We start from the raw sequence: 19,114 nt of genomic DNA, 5'->3' as shown, positions 1-19,114 counted from the left end.
ACTTCGTACTGAACCCAAGATTCCTGGAACACCACCATGCTAACTCACCACTGACCAATTGGAAGAAAGTCCGCACACAGGGGAAGATAATGAAGACTTTGACCTCCTTCCTCAAATGACTCCTCCTCCCTTTAGAATCTTCAGAGCTGGTATTTGAACACAAGTTCACCTTCTCTGCAGGTTGCCAGACTCTTGAATGAAGCAACCTTTCCTTTTCCAACCAACACTCGACTCTCAAATATTGGCTTTTGAGCAGTAAGCAGCCAAACCTGAGTTTGGTGAGAAGTATAGAAAATAAAACATCAAAACACAATACTTGTACAAAACAAGTATAAGTATTGTAATGTAAACTTATTTTAGGCACTTGTGTCTAACACTGAATACATGCATACACAGTCTGCATGTGTGTAAATATAGTGAAAGTGAAAGTGTTAGTCACTTAGTTGTGTCCTACTCTTTGCACACCCATGGACTGCAACCCCATCCTCTGTCCATGGAATTCTTCAGGCAAGAATACTGGAGTGGGTTGCCATTCCCTTCTCTGGGGATCCTCCTGACCCGGGGATCAAACCCAGGTCTCCCGGGTTGCAGGCAGATTCTTTACTGATTGTCTGAGCCATGAGCATTGCCCCATTTATATATAAATCAATGCCAGATCACATAGGTTTATTATTTCCCTGGCCATGTAAAAACTTATTTTATTACCCCAAATTGAAACAAGTATACTTCCTAACAAATTTGAACATGATGAAGTAATTATTGTGTTCCTTTTATGATTGTATACAATAGTATTTTTATTGAAAATTAACAGTTTACCTTATAACAATATCAAATAACTAATATTTTGAAAAATAGAAAGAACATCTTTGAGTAGTGAAATTACATTAAAAAAAATTTTCTCCTTATTTCCTCTGTTATTTCTATGCTGTCTACAGTGAGCATGCATCCATTGCCTTTTATAATGATAAAAAATATGAGTATATCTTTATAACCAACTAAGACCTCAATACTCCATGCACTCAAGAGGAAGTATTTTTTACCACAAAGGCCTTAAAAGGAAAAAAATGCAAAAGAATATCCCAGAACCAAATACCCTTTGGTGGCTTTGTTTGTTGATAGGGTCTATGGCTGTATTAAGCGCCTAGTTTGTGGACATTTTCTGCTGACTAATTCCTGTCAGAAAAAAAAAGAAAGAAAGAAAAAGTTCAAGTCCATTCAATCTTTATCACTCCATGAATGTTTGAACAGTAGGTAGCTACAGTAAATTGTTACCTGATTGAGACTTCCTGGCAGGAAAGCCCTCTCAGCACCATTGCTGATAAAGGCGGCAGCTTGAAAGTATTCTCAGGATGGTTAGCCACGGTGATTCTGAAGGGAGGATTAACAAGGTCCCAGAACTGGAGGACTTTGTAAAATTGTTTTGGTCCTTTGGCTCTTTGAGTCATGCTTAGGAATTACTGAATCCAACTATCTATGTTTTTTGAAGCAGGCAGTAAAAGAAAAACAGGCAAAAAAAAAAAAAAAAAGTATTTTACCATGAATACCTCATTTCCAGTGTATCCTCTCCCAAAGTTCATTTAGCTTAAGAAACATGTTGCTCTTACAACTATTGTTTTTTATAATTATCACCAAGAATCACTCTGTTAAATGCCTTATTCAGCACTCCAAGCTGACTGGAATTGTGTCTTAAGAGCAATATTGATAGAAATAATAATATCTGTAATAGTTGCTAATTTTTAAGTACAGACTACATAAGAGGAGTTATGCCAAGTGTTCACATACATCATCTATTTGGTCCCCACAATAATCTATGAATTAGACATCCATCCCCATTTCATAAATGGGGAAACTAAGGCAATGGCACCCCACTCCAGTACTCTTGCCTGGAGAATCCCATGGATGGAGGAGCCTGGTGGGTCCATGGGGTTGCTGGGAGTCGGACACGACTGAGTGACTTCCCTTTCACTTTTCACTTTCATTCATTGGAGAAGGAAATGGCAACCCACTCCAGTGTTCTTGCCTGGAGAATCCCAAGGACAGGGGAGCCTGTTGGGCTTCCATCTCTGGGGTCGCACAGAGTCTGACACGACTGAAGCGACTTAGCAGCAGCAGCAGCAGCAGCAAGGCCTAGAGGGGAAGTGAGTATAGCACATCCTTGTGGACCGTGCTAAGGACTTTGGACCTTGAAGATAATTTGGGTGAAGGTGCGCAAGGTGGACCAAAAATGAAAAGCACCAAATGAGTGAAACTAGTTGGAAGACCTCTCCTTGTGGACACTCTAGTTCTGCAGAATGATAAACATGCTGAGGACCTAATGGTCCTGTGTCTTTTTTATTTTGTCATCTTGTGACTGTTTCATTCTTCCTTTTTCCCCTTGGCAAATACCTATACCACCTCCAAGAGCTGGGGTCAGTTCCTCTCTGAAAAATGTGCTTGTGTGAGAGGCAGCCCACCGTGAAAGCAAGAGCACAGAGTTGGAAGTCTGACCTGCTCAGACTTCAGCAAAGTGGTCTTGAGAGACTCAGTCTTTCTGAGACTGTTACCACAACTCTATGATGGGAATAATATTACCTAGCATGCAAAGTGGATATGGAAATTTAGATGATACTCTGAAATACTTTATAAACCTCTATAAATAGTATCTATTTGTGCTTCAGTCGTGTCCAACTCTTTGAGACCCTGTAGCCTGCCAGGATCCTCTGTCCATAGGATTCTCCAGTCAAGAATATGGAGTGGGTTGCCATGCCCTCCTCCAGGGGATCTTCCCAACCCAGGGACTGAACCCAAGTTTATTGCTTTTCCTGCATTGGCAGGTGGATTCCTTACCCCTTGTGCCATCTGGGAAGCCTAGTGTCTGTTTAAGGAGTTTGATATCTCAAAGCCTCCTCACATCCCCCACCTCAAGAAGACTGAATAGGGCATTCTCCATTTTCTCTTAGCAGTCTAAGCCTGCCTCTACACAAACACTGCCACCTTAGGTTGAAATGGCGTTAGGTCATGAGGCAGAGGAACCAGAGATCAAATTGCCAACATCCGCTGGATCATCGAAAAAGCAAGAGAGTTCCAGAAAAACATCTATTTCTGCTTTATTGACTATGCCAAACCCCTTGACTGTGTGGATCACAGTAAACTGTGTCAAATTCTGAAAGAGGTGGGAATACCAGACCACCTGACCTGCCTCTTGAGAAACCTATATGCAGGTCAGGAAGCAACAGTTAGAACTGGACTTGGAACAACAGACTGGTTCCAAATAGGAAAAGGAGTATGTCAAGGCTGTATATTGTCACCCTGCTTATTTAACTTATATGCAGAGTACATCATGAGAAATGCTGGACTGGATGAAGCACAAACTGGAATCATGATTGCTGGGAGAAATATCAATAACCTCAGATATGTAGATGACACATACAGAGTTTTACCCACTGGGCTCCCAGGGAAGACCCCAAGAACTGTTTTTTAACATTTCATTTTTGTGAAATGTCAACATTATCAAAGGACCAATAATGAGTAAAATATTTTAATGTCATGCTCTGGAATATATTTCCATTAAGTAGTAGAGAATTCTAGTTTCATTTTTATCAATTTTCTATCCTAGGGTGCAGTATAAATTTTAAGGAGATAAAAGCAGAGTTCACTATATTTAATTTTTTTTAGAAAAGCAGCCCAGAAAGTTTAAGTGCAATTAATATTTATTGGCAAAGTTAATTGTGACATTAATAGGTAAATAAGTAGTTATTAAGAAATATAATCATGGAAATATGCAAATTATATCAGCCAACATATACTAAGTAAAATCAGTCTTTATTAAACCAAATCTTCTTTCAAAATATATTTTTGCTTAAAATTCTGGAGATTTTTCTTCATATGAAATTGTGATGTCAACGTTATTTCTTTGCTCTATTGAGGCATGCTATCAAAACTTCATTTCTTTTATTTATGTAGAGTTTCAAGAACAATAAAAACATTAGATGGTTTGTTTTCCACAAGTAGATTGAAAATTTAAAAAAGAAGAAGAAACATTTTCTATAGCAAAAGTAGAGATTTAGGCAACTAACTCTTCACAAGCCTCTTGATTATTTTCTTATACAGAGGATTCTGCTGGTCCAGGCAAATTTTCCTCCCCGTCTTCAGCGTAGCTCTGTCAGAGAAAGAAGAGAGGGGCGTTTCAGTCCTCGGAGTTTGAATTTAGAATTAGACCAGCGGGGAGGCGGCGGGGTTTAGAGGGACGGTAGGGAAGGGGAGAGCAGAGGGTGGGCACGAAAGCAACAAGTTCCAGGACTCACATCAGTTGGGGGTTGGGGCAGTGGAGCCCGGCCCCGATCACTTCCAGGCTGGAGATGTGCCTGGGGTGAATCCCCGAAGTGGTCTTCAGGCACACGCATTGGAGGTCCCCAGGCTCTCCACCTTCAGAGTCCGCTGGGAGCGGGACGAAGGTGGCAGGGAATGACGACTCTGTGAATAGTCAGAGGGACCTTGGGGACCTTCTCACTGCCTTGGACCTTTATTTCCTCACCCACAAACCACATCCCTCTGAAAGAGTATTGCCTGCTAGGTGATCGAGCGCACCGGCCAGCACGTGGCACCGCGTCTTCACACGTAGCAAGCGCTCGGGAAATCCTAGCTGGGATCCGGAGATTATGGACCACGTTGCTGGGACTTCCCGGACTCTCTGCTGCCCGGGACCTCTCCCCGCCCTCCTTCCGTCAGCGCTCACCTTGGGCCAGGGCGATGGCCGGCAGGAGCAGCAGCCCCAGGAGCAGCAGCCCCGGGCTGGACCGCGGGCGGGAGGCGCGGGGTCCGACTGCCGGGTTCATCGCGCTCAGGAGTGCCAGCCGGAGCCGAGAGCCAGCGCACGGGCTGCAGGGCTGGAGCTCCGCAGACTCGTGGTTCCCCACCCTCTCAAGACCCGTTTTATCCCCGCCATCTGCCCGCTTCTTCGGAAGCTTGGGGTGGAGGGTGGGGAACCGCGGTGCGGAAACAGACACATCTGCAGAATTCGGCTGTGGACAGACAAGATTAAGCAAGAAAAAAGAAAAAAAAGCCAGAGACCAGCAGTCTTACTGGGAGCTGGTGGCAGGATCCGGCCCCCACCCTGAATTCACATACATCCGTACAGTCAGAAACAGTACTTCAACCTTATAAAAATGTCTTTATTATTCATCTATTTATTGGCTGTGCTAGATCTTCCCTTGCTATGTAGTGGCTTTTGCCAATTGAGAGCAGGGGCTACTCTTCCTTGCAGTGCTGGGGGAGCCTCTCATTACAGTGTCTGCTCTTGTTGGAAAGCACCAGCCCTAGACACAGGGGGCTGAGTAGTCGCAGGGAGTGCACTGTGCGTAGTTGCTCTGCAGCATGTGGAATCTTCCTGAATCGTGGACGGAACCTGTACCCCCTGCATTGGCAGGTGGATTCTTAACCGCTGGATGACCAGAGAAGTCCCTAAAAGAGTCTGTTTTCTTTGTTATGTGCAATAGTAGAGGCACTCTGCAGTCACTGTTTTGCAATTTGTGCAGCTGGAGTTTCTGTTTCCTTCTCCCAACTGCCTCCTCAAGAACTGCTCCTTCACTTCTGTTTCTTATGGATGACCATTGAGTTGAACCTGGCAGTTGTGTGTCTGCAAGATGTGCATTTTGTCATGGTATTCTGCTGCTAAAAAGTTGAATTTGATCTCTAGGTGAGGGCTTGGTTCCAGAAGTTAGGTGGATGTACAAAGCTTCCTCAGACTCTTGAATGGGATCTCCCCAGCTTTATCAACCATCAGCCAATACATCCTAGGAAGCAAAATCTGTTGTTCTCATAAGTCCTCTTATTCTAAGAAGAATTGTAACATGAATATTTGGATTCATTCTTTCTGTAAAAACTTTACTGCCCAGGTATTTCATCATTTTGCTCACCCTGGAAGAGAGACCAAGGAGAGTGTTCAGGTTTTCCAGCTCCTGCTGCCCCCAGGGGCAGGGTGAGGTGGGCTGCACCATTGGCGGGAGTAGTGGTGCTCTCAGGAGGATACAGAGCATCTGGGAGCTGACTGTGGAAAAGAATGCACCAGAATCCTGCACAGAAAAGTTCAGGGATCCATGTGGACTGATCTCTGCTGGCCTCAGCCTGCAGCAGCTTGAAGTAGGGTTTCAGTTCCTGGCCAGAGATTAATCAGGTGGTGGTGGGGAGAGCACCAAATATTTGGTCAGTGACAAGGCACTGGCTTTTCAGCTTTGCACAAAAAAATTCCCACAAAGAGGAAAAGTAGTGAAACAAGTGAAGTGTTTCTTAGGAGGAAAAAAAGAGTAGAGTATATGTGGATAGACACACGGGTGGACTCAGTGAGAGGGTCTTGCTCTCGTGGTAGTTTAAATCACTTACATGGGGCATTTCTTCCAGGTTTCTTTTGGCCAATCATTTTTATTTTCCTGGTTCAGAGTCTGTATTTGGTATATCTCACAATCCTCCCATGTGTATGCATGCATCAATTAACCAAGATGGATTCTGCTGAAGATGTCTATGGGTAGTTAGCATCACTTAATATGGAAGGGCACCTCCTCCCTTTTTGACTTCCAAGGAGCCTTTCTGTATATGCTGCTGCTGCTGCTAAGTCACTTCAGTCGTGTCTGACTCTGTGTGACTCCATAGAAGGCAGCCCACCAGTCTCCCCCGTCCCTGGGATTCTCCAGGCAAGAACACTGGAGTGGGTTGCCATTTCCTTCTCCAATGCAGGAAAGTGAAAAGTGAAAGTGAAGTCGCTCAGTCATGTCCAACTCTTTGCGATCCCATGGACTGCAGCCTACCAGGCTCCTCTGTCCTTGGGATTTTCCAGGCAAGAGTTCTGGAGTAGGGTGCCATCGCCTTTTCCTTCTGTATATGACTGTAGCTCAAATCATGAACTCCTTATTGCAAAATTCAGACTGAAATTGAAGAAAGTAGGAAAAACCACCAGACCATTCAGGTATGACCTAAATCAAATCCCTTATGATTATACAGTGGAAGTGACAAATAGATTCAAGGGATTAGACACAGTGCCTGAAGAACTATGGATGGAGGTTCATAACATTGTCCAGGAGGCTGTGATCAAAATCATCCTCGAGAAAAAGAAATGCAAAAAGGCAAAATAGTTGTTTGAGGAGGACTTAAAAATAGCTGAGAAAAGAAGAGAAGTGAAAGGCAAAGGAGAAAAGGAAAGATATATCCATCTGAATGCAGAGTTCTAAAGAATAGCAAGGAAAGGTAAAAAAAAACTTCCTAAGTGAACAATGCAAAGAAATAGAGGAAAACAATAGAATGGGGAAGACTAGAGACCTCTTAATGAAAATTAGAGATAACAAGGGAACATTTCATGCAAAGATGGGCACAATAAAGGACAGAAACGGTAGGGACCTAACAAAAGCAGAAGATGTTAAGAAGAGGTGGCAAGAATACATAGAAGAATTATACAAAATAAGATCTTAATGACCCAGATAGCCATGATGCTGTGACCAGTCACCTAGAGGTAGACATCCTGGACTGAAAAGTCAAGTGGGCCTTAGGAGGCATCACTATGAACAAAGCTAGTGGAGGTGATGGAATTCCAGTTGAGCCATTTCAAATCTTCAAAGATGATGCTGTGAAAGTGTTGCACTCAATATGCCAGAAATTTTGGAAAATTCAGCAGGGGCCACGGGACTGGAAGAAGTCGGTTTTCTTTCCAATCCCAAAGAAAGGCAATGCCAAAGAATGTTCAAACTACTGCACAGTTGAGCTCATTTCACATGCTAACAAAGTAATGCTCAAAATTCTCCAAGCAAGGTTTCAACAGTAAGACAACTGAGAACTCCCAGATGTATAAGCTGGATTTAGAAAAGGCAGAGGAACCAGAGATCAAATTGCCAATATCCATTGGATCATAGAAAAAGCAAGAGAATTCCAGAAAAGCATCTACTTCGCTTCATTGACTATGCCAAAGGCTTTGACTGTGTGGATCACAACAACCTGTGGAAAATTTTTCAAGAGATGGGAATATCAGACCACCTTACTTGCTTCCTGAGAAATCTGTATGCAGGTCAAGAAGCAACGGTTAGAACTGGACATGGAAAAACTGACATGGTTCCAAATTGGGAGAGGAGTACGTCAAAACGGTATATTGTCACCTTGCTTATTTAATTTATATGCAGAATACATCATGCATAATGCCAGACTAAATGAAGCACAAGCTGGGATCAAGATTGCTGGGAGAAATATCAATAACCTCAGATATGCAGATGACACCACCCTTATGGCAGAAAGAGAAGTGGAACTGAAGAGCCTCTAGATGAAAGTAAAAGAGGAGAGTGAAAAAGCTGGCTTAAAACTCAACATTCAAAAAATGAAAATCATGGCATCCAGTCCCATCACTTCATGGAAAATAAATGGGGAGAAAATGGAAACTGAGAGACTTTATTTTCTTGGGCTCCAAAATCACTGCAGATAGTGCCTGCAGCCATGAAATTAAAAGACACTTGCTCCTTGGAAGAAAAGCTATGACCAACTTAGCATATTAAAAAGCAGAGACATTACTTTGCCGACAAAGGTCCATCTAGTCAAAGCTATGGTTTTTCCAGTAGTCATGTATAGATGTGAGAGTTGGACCATAAAGAAAGCTGAGTGCCAAAGAATTGATGCTTTTGAACTGTGGTGTTGGAGAAGACTCTTCAGAGTCCGTTCAACAGCAAGGAGATCAAACCAGTTAATCCTAAAGTAAATCAGTCCTGAATATTCATTGGAAGGACTGACGTTGAAGTTGAAGCTCCAATAATTTGGCCAGCTGATGCAAAGAACTGACTCATTGGAAAAGACCCTGATGCTGGGAAAGATTGAAGACAGGAGGAGAAGAAGACCAGAGAGGATGAGATGGTTGGATGTTATCACCGACTCAATGAACATGAATTTAAGCAAGCTCCGGGAGTTGGTGATGGACAGGGAAGCCTGGTGTGCTGCGGTCCATGGGGTTGCAAAGAGTTAGACACAACTGAGCGACTGAAATGAACTGAGTACATGCAGGGCTCCTGACTTAGAGAATGAGAAATATGTGGCCTCTCATCTTCTATGTGGGCAGGGCCCAGCCTCCACCCTTCAGCGTTCTTGCTATTTTTGTCTTGGGGTATCAGTCCACAGAAAACAAACTCCAACTGTTTGCTCCGGGGCCCTTCTATCTCCTGCCTCAAGACCATCTTCCCTTCCCTTAGAAAGAATGACTTTGGTTTTGATTAGGGAAAAATGCACCCTCATCTCAAAGCCAGAGGCTCTCTGTCATACTGATTAACTGTGGTTAAGGGCCTTGGAAGCTCAGTGCATGGACCAAGCTGACCTCGTAAGGCTCAGCAGGACCTGACCTCTGCAGGGATGTGCGCTTGAATTCCTAGACCTGGAATGTGCTTTCTCTTACTCTCTCACCACCTGTCCTTTCATCTAGCTAAGTTCTACTCATATTTCTGATGTCAGCTGAAATATTACCTCCCAGAGGGATCTTCCCTGACAGCTAAGCAACTCACGTTCCCTTTTGTTGTCATGTAGCACCCACTGCTTCTCCTGTTTGTCACAGCTCATATAAACACACGCACGTGATACTCACACAAGTCATGCCTATATATTTAAATGTGTTTAAAATGGTTTCTCTTCCTAAATGAAAAGTTCCATGAGCTGTGAGATAGTATTGTCTATCACTATTCTAACTCCCTGTTAAAAGGAAAAGTGAAGTTTTAGTCGCTCCGTCATGTCAAACTCTTTGAGACCCCCCAGGCTGTAGCCCACCAGGCTCCTCTGTCCATGGGATTCTCCAGGCAGGCATACTAGAGTGGGTTGCCTTTCTCTTCTCCAGCTCCCTGGTAGGGACTCAATATAAAGCGCTGCATTAGTGAAGATGATGAATGTTGTCAACGATAATGATGAGGCTTTGACATATTCAAGTGCCATTTCTTTGTGCAGTAGGAGCATACCTCTATATGAACGTGTGGTTGTAATTATTTGTCAGCCTGTCTGCATCTCCCGCCAGACAAGTTATCTCTTCAAGGACAATTCTCCATGACTTATAGGTCTTTGAATACCCAGCATCTTCACAATGGCTAGTACAGCATGTGGTGTAAGTCATATGTATTTATGGAACTGAAACTTGAGATCCCATTTGGGTTAGCACAGAGGGAATGGATAGAAGAGTGGGTTAGCATACGCATGGGCAACATACTGGATTTGTACAATCTGACCCCCAGGTTTCAATATTTGCAGTGTAAAGAAACTCAGGGAGTAATGGCAGTTAATTCATTCTTTCTCTGCATCTAATAGAATAATTCAGTATGTGCACACAAAAATAAAAGACATATGCACAATGAAGGAGGTATTAGCATAGTGTAAAAACTGTGTCCCAGGAGGTGGCCCTCCTGGATTTCAGTAGGAGATACTAGAGAAATGAATGAGATGCTGAGCTATTTTAAATTATTGGTGAAAAACTGATGACCGTGAGTGCTTTATTTATTACATGTTTATTTATGTGTATTATTTGTTAACTGTTACTTAATAAATGTGTTTATTTTGTACACAAAACATTTAAGGCATTAAATCTATAATGATGAGAATGTAATAAAAAGAAACCTAATAATGCATAGACTGTAAACTAAATGCTTCATACATGGGTGCTCCCCAAACTCCATGTGCAGGTTGGGCTAGATGAGCTGATGTCTTCTATAAGCACCATGGATGTTTAGTATGCTATTTATGTATCAAGTCTTATTTTCTGTGTCAATACCATTATGTGAAACATAATATAATCTCTTCATTAGAAAAAGAAAAATCAAGCAAAGTGTTAAGATGTTGTGGTTAATAGCACAGTTTCAAATCGCCCCTCTGTCACCTACTTAGTTATTTGATTCTGAGGCAAATTTCCTAATTTCTTTGAACTTCGATTTTCTTCTCTGTAGCACTGCTGCTGCTGCTGCTAAGTCGCTTCAATCGTGTCCGACTCTGTGTGACCCCATAGACGGCAGCCCACCAGGCTCCCCCGTCCCTGGGATTCTCCAGGCAAGAACACTGGAGTCGGTCGCCATTTCCTTCGCCAATGCATGAAAGTGAAAAGTGAAAGTGAAGTCGCTCAGTTGTGTCCGACTCGTAGCGACCCCATGGACTGCAACCTACCAGGCTCCTCCATCCATGGGATTTTCCAGGCATGAGTACTGGAGTGGGTTGCCTTTGCCTTCTCCCTGTAGCACTGGGAATGCTAATTATAATAATAATAAATACTAAAATTGGCCTATGGATTATTGTGTGACATGGATTATTTTCAGCACTTTGAATTTATTAGCTCTTAATTTTCACATCAACTCCATGAGATAAGCAATATTATTATGCCATTTTAGAAATGAAGAAACAAGGCACAGAGAGTTTATGCAATCTGACCAAAGTTACACAGCTAGTAAGTGGTGGACTGTTACCCCGTTATTCTCTCTTTAGAGGATGTGCTCTTAACCACATCATAGCTATCTTGTAAGAATTATTTAATTCTTTACAATTATTTAATTATAATGCATGCAAAACAATTATTTTATCTGGCATATTAATATTGTTATTAATATTATAATATTAATAGTTATTAATAAAGTTTTGCTATTACTATAGTACATTAAAAACAGCACAAATCATCAACTAGTGAATTTTGTTGTTCATATTGTTAAATACCAACGTTTTTAAAAAAGATAAGGCTTTTCCCCCTAATAATTCTGTTAAAAGTAATAATATAAGACAACAAAGCAATAATAAGTTTGATTTTATGTTAATATTTCTGTAAGAATAGTATATTTCAAGGGATTAGAGTGAAAGAAATTCTGTTGATTATAAAATAATAATTAGTAGTCTGGTAAAGTTTAAATCCTCTCTTGTCCTTATTTGCAAGGCTGATTCTAATACAGAAAATGTAACCATGTAGATATTAAGTAAACAAAAATGTACAAACATGTTGGGGTAAAATATTCAACATCAAGGAGAATCTGCTGTTATTATTAAAAATACTGTATCATTGAAGATATATATGATACCATATGTCATCACATATTGTTTGCTCTACTGGTATTAAATGTGTCTACTTTAAAGTAAATAACCACTGCTCACAAAACGCACATTCTACAATTTTATTATTGTTAGGATTTGAAGGCTAAAGTAAACACTGGAAAAATCTTTCAGCTAATGTTTTGAAACAAGACATGCTAGGACTAACACAATGAAAAATCTATTAAATATCTAAATGTATTAATAAACATTTATTCAGCAAGTGCTCCATGCTGGGCTCTGTGTGGTTTCTAATATCACTGACCATTATGGAATCATCGTGGTCATGTCCAGTCTATTAGTACAGAGGAGCACTATAAGTTAAGACAAATGTTTTTGGAAAGAAACTTTTAAAGAAAGAAATGCAAAACACATTGCCACATTTAGTCAAGGGTTAGGGAGTAAAACATATATTGTATTTTGAAACAAGCCTTGGTTACTTTCTTTTTTTATTAATTTTTAAAACGTTTACACTATTTTAAAAGGTTACTTTCCATTTAGAGTTATTACAAAATATTGGTTATATTCCTCCTGTTATACAATACATCCTTGAGACTGTCTTATACCCTAGCCATGCTTAATTTTATCTTCTCTCTGTCATCTATTAACCAGCCATCTCAGAGCAAATTGTGACTTTTTGAGACAGAATGGAAAACATATCCAAAGTTTAATACAGTATGACTAGGTATCCTGGGTAAATAAGAACTCTAGAAAGCCAAGATTTCAACTTATGTTCTTCTTGGGAGATAAAAAGTTTTGACAGAAAGTGAAAAAGATTAAGCAGCTAACCCACCATCTTCCAATATTTTCTGGACTATTTTCTTGATTCGGGGGGCTTCCGGATTCAGGCAGATTTTCTTCCCATTCTTCAACTCGGCTCTGCAAGAGAGAGTAGAATTATCTGTGAGCATCCTGGCAATCATCAGAAGGGATCCAGCAGTGGTGGTAGGGAGGAGGATGGGGGGCTTCCTTAGGGAGGCAATACTAGAGAAGCAGAGACTTACATTACTTCGACTTCGTTGCAGTGGGGTCCTGCCCTGTGGACCTCCAAACTTTGGATGTTACTGGAATGAATGCCAGAGGTGGTCTTCACACACAAGCAGCGAAGTTCAACATGTAGCAATCTCTCTTTACTGCTAACTAGAGCAGAAGATACGATTCTTTTTTTTTTTTTTAGAAGATATGATTCTATTAGTGGTCATAATTATCTCCTAGATCTTATATATTGATGAGTACCTCCTTCGCAAGGCTGTTGTGAATACGATCGACCTGTCAACCTTTACTAAAGCACCAAGCAGAATTCCTGGCACAGGTCAAGTGCCCACAGAGTGCAGCGTCTCCATTTGTAATTATTCATATAGTGCCCTTCTCTAGTCCCAGGGGCACTAAGGCAGTCCCTCCCCCAGACACAGCTGCAGCAGAAGCAGCCTCAGGTTAGGAGAAACAGAGAGTCTACTATTCACCTCTCCCTAAAGTTTCTCTTACATTTTCCATTGGTGGAGGGAACCAGCATCGTCAGGAGCAGTGACATCAGCAGCAATACCTGTAGGACAGGAAGCGGGCTGGGCACGGTATATGAGGAGGTGGCGTCAGGTCTGAGGCTCATGGTGGAAAAGACTTGTGTTAGAGTTGTTCCCAGGAAGGTGAACTTCTGCTCAGGAGTCTACAGCTAAGTGGTTTTCACAGTTGCCTGATGTCTTTTATACACCCTGCCTCAAGGCCAGTAAGGAGAAAAAGGATAGGGATAGGGGAAGTGAGGGTGTGTGGTAACACAAGTGTAAGAGTGGTGAAGTTGTGCCCAACCCAGATAAATGCCAGGCAAGTCACATTCCTGCTAAATTTCATTTGCTGCATCCCTGCACATGCTCACCCCCCTTTCTCAATATCCACCTCCCTTGCACATATTTAGGCAAGAACTAGACTGAAATATTACATATATTTTCCCTGAATAATTATGTAATATGCCCTGCCTTTTCTATAATGCAATTTAGAGGCCTTATAGACATTTTAGGTGTATCTGAAAGCATAAATGTGTGGCCCTTTGAAAAGAGAATTATCTTCCCTTTCCAGTTGCCAAGGAAAGCAGATGTTACTATCTTGGTTGTTGATAAGTGCTGGGATTCGTTTGGAGTATGTGGATAAAATAGGAGCCAATTATTATCAAAACTTAACTTTATGTATTAGTTTATGGACTCCTTTCTGTCTTCCAAATGTATTATCTTTTATAATTTCATCCAGAAACTAGAAGCAAATTCTTCATCCCTTGTATTATAAAATAAACTTCTTACTTTTTTCTATCATCTGAGTCCACTTAATCTAACAGAGAAATGTATGATACAATTCACTGTAAAAGATTTATAAACTGCAGATAAAACATGCAAGTTCCTCTTCATCATTGCTCCACATTCTGGGTCTCCAGTGGTAACCATTGGTAAAAATTTGGCATTAGTTTTCTATTCTATCTACATTTATATATATACACATATACATAGATCCACATATATAATACATAAAGATATACATATAGAGAGATAGACATAGATCATATTTTATACAGTTGGAGTTATTATACAGCTTTTGTTCTATAAAATTATGTCTTCATCATCCTTTCATGTTACCTCAATGTCACTTTTTTCCATTCTTTTCAATGTCTGCATAATGTTCTATAGATAAGCAATTGTCATCCACCCTCTGTCCTACTGGCAACCTTGTAGGTGTTTCTGGTTTTGCACTTATGGATTGCAGTAAGAGCTTTATTAAAGTCTCAAACTCTAATTAAGGATCTTGATCTCAAACCCCACGTGATATGGACAAAGCCTGGCAGATGTACAGGAGGGGGCCCACACATCACATACTGGCTGGTGTTCACTGTCATCTGGATCTCTGACTCATCTATGAGATTGCTTCCTCAACAGGACTATACACTTGGTTTTGGGTTTGTTTGTTTTTTTTTAAGGTTTTAAAAAATGACATTTCTTAAAAGTTCAGTTCAGTTCAGTCGCTCAGTTGTGCCTGACTCTTTTCAACCCCATAGATTGTAGCACGCAAGGCCTCCCTGTCCATCACCAACTCCCAGAGCTTACTCAAACTCATGTCCATTCGGTCAGTGATGCCATCCAACCATCTCATCCTCTGCTGTCCCCTTCTCCTCCCAGCATCAGGGTCTTTTCCAATGAGTCAGTTCTTCGCATCAGGTAGCCAAAGTATTGGAGCTTCAGCTTCAGCATCAGTCCTTCCAGTGAATATTCAGGATTGATTTCCTTTAGGATGGACTGATCGGCTCTCCTTGCTGTCCAAGGGACTCTCAAGAGTCTTCTCCAACACCACGGTTCAAAAGCATTAATTATTTGGCTCTGAACTTTCTTTATGGTCCAACTCTCACATCCATACATGAATACTGGAAAAACCATAGCTTTGACTAGATGGACCTTTGTCGGCAAAGTAATGTCTCTGCTTTTTAATATGCTATCTAGGTTGGTCATAACTTTTCTTCCAAGGAGCAAGCGTCTTTTAATTTCATGGCTGCAGGCACTGTCTACAGTGATTTTGGAGCCCCCCAAAATAAAGTCAGCCACTGTTTCCATTCTTTCCCCATCTATTTGCCATGAAGTGATGGGACCGGATACCATGATTTTCATTTTTTGAATGTTGAGTTTTAAGCCAGCTTTTTTACTCTCCTCTTTCACTTTCATCAAGAGGCTCTTAAGTTCTTCTTCTCTTGCTGCCATAAGCATGGTGTCATCTGCATATCTGAGGTTATTGATATTTCTCCCACCAGTCTTTACTCCAGCTTGGGCTTCATCCAGTCCAGCATTTTTCATGATGTACTCTGCATATAAGTTAAATAAGCAGGGTGACAATATACAGCTTTGACGTACTCCTTTCCTGTTTTGGAACCAGTCTGTTGTTCCAAGTCCAGTTCTAACTGTTGCTTCTTGACCTGCATATAGATTTCTCAGGAGGCAGGTCAGGTGGTCTGGTATTCCCATCTCTAAGAATTTTCTAGAGTTTGTTGTGATCCACACAATCAAAGTCTTTGGAGTAGTCAATGAAGCAGAGGTAAATGTTTTTCTGGAACTCTCTTGCTTTTTCAATGATCCAACAGATGCTGGCAATTTGATCTCTGGTTCCTCTGTCTTTTCTAAATCCAGCTTGAACATCTGGAAGTTCACAGTTCATGTTGAAGCCTGGCTTGGAGAACTTTGAGTATTACTTTACTAGTGTGTGAGATGAGTACAATTGTGTGATAGTTTGAGAGTTCTTTGGCATTGCCTTTCTTTGGGATTGGGAAGAAAATTGACTTTTCTAGTCCTGTGGCCACTGCTGAGTTTTCTAAATTTGCTGGCATATTGAGTCCAGCACTTTCACAGCATCATCTTTTAGGATTTGAAATAGCTCAACTGTAATTCAATCACCCACAACTAGCTTTGTTCATAGTGATCCTTCCTAAGGCACACTTGACTTTGCATTCCAGGATGTCCGGCTCTAGATGAGTGATCACATCATCGTGGTTATCTGGGTCATGAAGGTCTTCTGTGTATTATTGCCACCTCTTCTTAATATCTTCTGCTTCTGTTAGGGCCATACATTTCTTAAAAGTTAACATGTACATAATAGGCAACTGAAAAACACAAGAAATAAAAAACAGTCATCCGTAACACAAGCAGTTTACCGCTTGATACTAAGCATCCATTTTTATGTAAATAAGATCATGCAGTTATGTATCATGCTTTCTCACACATCATGAATACTTACCATTTCACTATCCCACAGCTATATGAGTATTTTGATAACCAAGAATATACTATACCAACTCAGTGTGGGAAAAAAATGCAATCCTGCCTTGGCAACAAATATTTCATAAGAAACAAAAATAGCAACAGCTCTCTGCTGCTGCTGCTGTTAAGTCACTTCAGTCGTGTCCGACTCTGTGTGACCCCATAGACGGCAGCCACCAGGCTCCCCCGTCCCTGGGATTCTCCAGGCAAGAACACTGGAGTGGGTTGCCATTTCCTTCCCCAATGCATGAAAGTGAAAAGTCAAAGTGAAGTCTCTCAGTCATGTCCAACGCTTAGCAACCCCGTGGATTAGATAAGGATATTGGTAGAGTTATGATTAAAATACTACATTCCCTTAGTGCTCGATTAAAAATGGGACACAGAGCAACAGAGTACATGAAGTATAATGCTTCTAAGAGGATTCATTATCCAAGCTAAACTATTAAAGTATTAGCGAGGAAGTATGTTTCCATTGAATTTCTTAACAAAATGTTCCTGTGATACAGCCTAGAGATGTACACGCATCAGCGGTTATCATCTAAATACAAGTATGACACAGCCATATACATTCCTCCTTTTATACTTCCTTCTGCTCATCTGCTGCCAACCTAATGAACAAGTCCTGATGTACATTTCTTAGAGATGGTTTAACAATTCCATATCTAAGATGATTTATTTTTATCAATTATAGCAAAAATATTTGGACTTCCCTGGTGGCCCAGAGGTTAAGATTCTGCTCTCCAAATGTAGGGGCCAAGAGTTCAATCCATGGTCAAGGAAGATCCTGCATGCCTCATGGCATGCCAAATATATATATATATATATATATATATATATACACACACACACACACACACACGGGCTTTCCAGGTGGCTGAGATGGTAAAGCATCTGCCTACAGTGCGGGAGACCCGGGTTCGATCCCTGGGTCAGGAAGATCCTCTGGAGAATGAAATGGCAACCCACTGCAGTACTCTTGCCTGGAAAATCCCGTGGACGGAGGAGCATGGTAGGCTACAGTCCATGGGGTCGCAAAGAGTCGGACACGACTGAGCGACTTCACTTTCACTTTTCACTTTCCCAGGTGGTACTAGTGGTAAAGAATCTGCCTGCCAATGCAGGAGACACATACAGGGGTTCAATCCCTGGGTTGGGAAGATCCTCTGGAGGAGGATATGGCAACTCACTCCAGTATTCTTGTCTGGAGATTCACCATGGGCAGAGGAGCCTTGGCAGGCTACAGTCCATGGGGTCCAACAGAGTCCAACATGACTAAAGCAACTTAGCATGTATATATATATACATATATATATATATATATATATATTTGAAGTGAAAGTTGCTCAGTCATGTCCAACTCTTTGTGATCCCATGAACTATACAGTCCATGAAATTCTCCAGGCCAAAATACTGGCGTGGGAAGCCATTCCCTCCTTCAGGGGATCTTCCAAACCCAGGGATCGAACCCAGGTCTCCTGCATTGCAGGCGATTCTTTATCAGCTGAGCTATATATATGTATATATAATATACTTTATATATATAATTATACATTATATGCATCATATAAATAATATATATAAATATATATATATACACATATATATTTTGTTTAGTCGCTGAGTTGTGTCTGACTCTGCAACCCCATGGACTGCAGCCCGCCAGGCTCCTCTGTCCATGGTAATTCTCCAGGCAAGAAACCAAGATATTTACAAATTGATTAATTCATTAGCTCTACTTTTTATCATACACTGTCACCTCAGGATATCTAAAAATCTTAGATGTTGCAAAATAATGAACCTTGTCCACAATAAACATAGGTACTTTACAAAAATGAACATAAAAATCTATGGTTACCACCTAAAACTGTGTTTGAGATATGGAAATGTTAGCCAGGAACCCTTCCCTTCACCCTTTCTCTTACCCCTCCTCCAGCATTCTGGGGGACAGCGCTACATATAGCTCCAAGAGGTGATTAACAGAGACACCCCCAGAAAACTTGGGCTTCCCTGGTAACTCAGCTAGTTAAGAATTTGACTGCAATACAGGAGACCCTGCTTCAATTCCTGGGTTGGGAAGATCCCCTGGAGAAGGGAATGGCTACCCACTTCAGTATTCTGACCTGGAGAATTCCATGGACTGTATAGTCCATGGGGTTACAGACAGTCGGACATGACTGAATGACTTTCACTTTCACTCCCAGAAAATGCAGCCCTTCCTAAAAATTATGGAAAGGGTATCAGTTAAGGGGTTATTTTACTACCTCTGCTTTTAATATACTTTGGGCATTCAGTCATTTCAGTCA

General features: G+C 41.3%; 2 protein-coding genes across 4 annotated transcripts; both read right to left on the bottom strand.

The window, feature by feature from the left end:
* Positions 1-3,651: 3,651 nt before the first annotated feature.
* On the bottom strand, positions 3,652-4,887 carry LOC129657278 (platelet factor 4). The gene is made up of 3 exons (XM_055587495.1): positions 4,715-4,887; positions 4,284-4,452; positions 3,652-4,138 (listed from the first exon to the last, which is right to left on the bottom strand). Exons 1-3 carry the CDS (start codon positions 4,812-4,814, stop codon positions 4,051-4,053), a joined length of 357 nt encoding a protein of 118 aa, XP_055443470.1. The 5' UTR covers positions 4,815-4,887; the 3' UTR covers positions 3,652-4,050.
* An 805-nt stretch (positions 4,888-5,692) lies between these two features.
* Positions 5,693-13,760, bottom strand: PPBP (pro-platelet basic protein). Of its 3 annotated transcripts, none has more exons than XM_055587494.1 (4): positions 13,519-13,760; positions 13,038-13,173; positions 12,827-12,912; positions 5,693-5,785 (listed from the first exon to the last, which is right to left on the bottom strand). In XM_055587494.1, exons 1-4 carry the CDS (start codon positions 13,637-13,639, stop codon positions 5,772-5,774), a joined length of 357 nt encoding a protein of 118 aa, XP_055443469.1. In that variant the 5' UTR covers positions 13,640-13,760; the 3' UTR covers positions 5,693-5,771. The 3 variants fall into 3 exon arrangements, with proteins under 3 accessions (XP_055443469.1, XP_055443467.1, XP_055443468.1); XM_055587492.1 differs by lacking the exon at positions 5,693-5,785 and adding an exon at positions 12,215-12,347; XM_055587493.1 differs by lacking the exon at positions 5,693-5,785 and having other exon boundaries at positions 12,428-12,912.
* Between the last annotated feature and the right edge of the window lie 5,354 nt (positions 13,761-19,114).

The sequence above is a fragment of the Bubalus kerabau genome, chromosome 7 (assembly GCF_029407905.1).
Source record: "Bubalus kerabau isolate K-KA32 ecotype Philippines breed swamp buffalo chromosome 7, PCC_UOA_SB_1v2, whole genome shotgun sequence".
In the NCBI taxonomy this organism is placed as follows: Eukaryota; Metazoa; Chordata; class Mammalia; order Artiodactyla; family Bovidae; genus Bubalus; species Bubalus kerabau.
The sequence above is the reverse complement of the archived record's forward strand: the minus strand, read 5'-3'. Positions and strand labels throughout refer to the sequence as shown.